This window comes from Echinops telfairi, unplaced genomic scaffold (genome assembly GCF_000313985.2).
Source record: "Echinops telfairi isolate 266 unplaced genomic scaffold, ASM31398v2 ScPeMD7_2291;HRSCAF=2852, whole genome shotgun sequence".
Classification (NCBI taxonomy): Eukaryota; Metazoa; Chordata; class Mammalia; order Afrosoricida; family Tenrecidae; genus Echinops; species Echinops telfairi.
Genome location: NW_022106189.1, coordinates 45,162,707 through 45,164,126, shown reverse-complemented (window position 1 = coordinate 45,164,126; position 1,420 = coordinate 45,162,707). Strand labels below are relative to the sequence as shown.

Below are 1,420 nucleotides of genomic sequence, written 5' to 3'. Positions count from 1 at the left end.
AACATATGACAACATAATAATTTATGCATGATGAAGGGTTCATGAGGGAGGGGGGAGCGGGGAGGGAGGGCGAAAATGAGCAGATGTTTTGAGAATGATGAGGGCAACAAATGGACATATATGCTTCACACAATGGATGGATGTATGGATTGTGATAAGAATGGATTGTATAAGCCCCCAATAATATGATTAAAAAAAAAGAATTGTAGTCTCTGAAACCCACAGGGGCAGCTCTACTCTGTCCTGGTGGGTGGCTGTGTGTGGCATCCCCTCAGTGGCAGTGAGTGAGGTGGGAGCTGGGTCGCAGGAGGACGCAGTGAGAGCCCATAGCACTTAGCAGGGTGCCTGACACGCAGTCACCGGGAAGTTACGCTCCCTGCTGCTCCTTAAGTGGCTGAGAGCAGTTTCCACAGGGGCGTGACGGGGAAGGGAGGCTTCTTTATCTTTACAGCAGCCCTGTCCCCATCCCGCAGGCCTTGCCCCAGGACACCTCGATCAATATTTAAACAAGAGATGGCTCCCCTCCACCCACCCCCACCTCAGGCTGCTCAGAGGGCAGACCTAACACGTGGGCCCTACCTGGTCCAGGTATTTCTTCCACACAGGCTCCGTATTGTCGGCCACAAACTCATTCCAGCCGTGGACTAGCCGCCGCTGTGCCACCGAGAATTCGGACAGCCCATTCTCCAAGTCCACCTAGAGGAGACCAGCCAGGGTGAGCTCGCTGCCCGCCGCCGCCGGTACCCAGGCCCCAGCCCCAGGCCCCCCACCCAAAAAACATCGTCTCTGATGACGACGGTGAACACACGCTTGCCCACTGAAGACTGGGGTTGGTTCAGACGTAGCGCTGGGCCCCAGGGTTCCGCTCAGACCCAGCACTGGGCCCCGGGGTTCAAGGACCCTGCACTTGAGGCCCTGCGTTGACCAACCAGAAGGCTGGCAGTTCTTTCTTATCAAAAGAAAGGTCTGGCGATCGAGTTCTGAAAAATTCAGCCCGAGCCAACTGACAAGAACTGAAGAGCAAACTAAAGGAAACTGCCTGAAAGTTACGGCAGGGCCGTCTTGAGCCTAAGTCCCCCGCCCCACCCACCCCGAGAGAGCCCAGGGAGCTGGATTTTCACCAGATCCCCAGGGGATCCCAAGGATCAGCCACGTTTAGAAACCTCAGGTTCACGGGAGTAAGCCAACTCTATGTAGGAGGAGGAGACAAAAAAAACCCACAACGACCCTACAGGACAGAGAAGAACTTCCCTGAGGCTGTGCGTCTTCACGGGAGCAGAAAGCCTCGTCTTCCTCCCTTGGAGCGGCTGCGGGCTATGAACGGCTCACCATCACGCATACCTCACACCAGGACAGTGGTTCTCAGCCTTCCTCAGGCTGCGACCCTTTCATACAGTTCCTCATGTGGTGGTGACCCCCA

General features: G+C 55.8%; 1 protein-coding gene across 1 annotated transcript in view; it reads right to left on the bottom strand.

The window, feature by feature from the left end:
- The window catches only part of ATP2C2 (ATPase secretory pathway Ca2+ transporting 2), a 54,031-nt gene that overhangs the window by 32,616 nt on the left and 19,995 nt on the right, over positions 1-1,420 (bottom strand). The window contains exon 3 of the mRNA XM_004704761.2: positions 580-696. Coding sequence (XP_004704818.1) covers positions 580-696 — 117 coding nt within the window. The remainder of the gene's footprint in view (positions 1-579; positions 697-1,420) is intronic.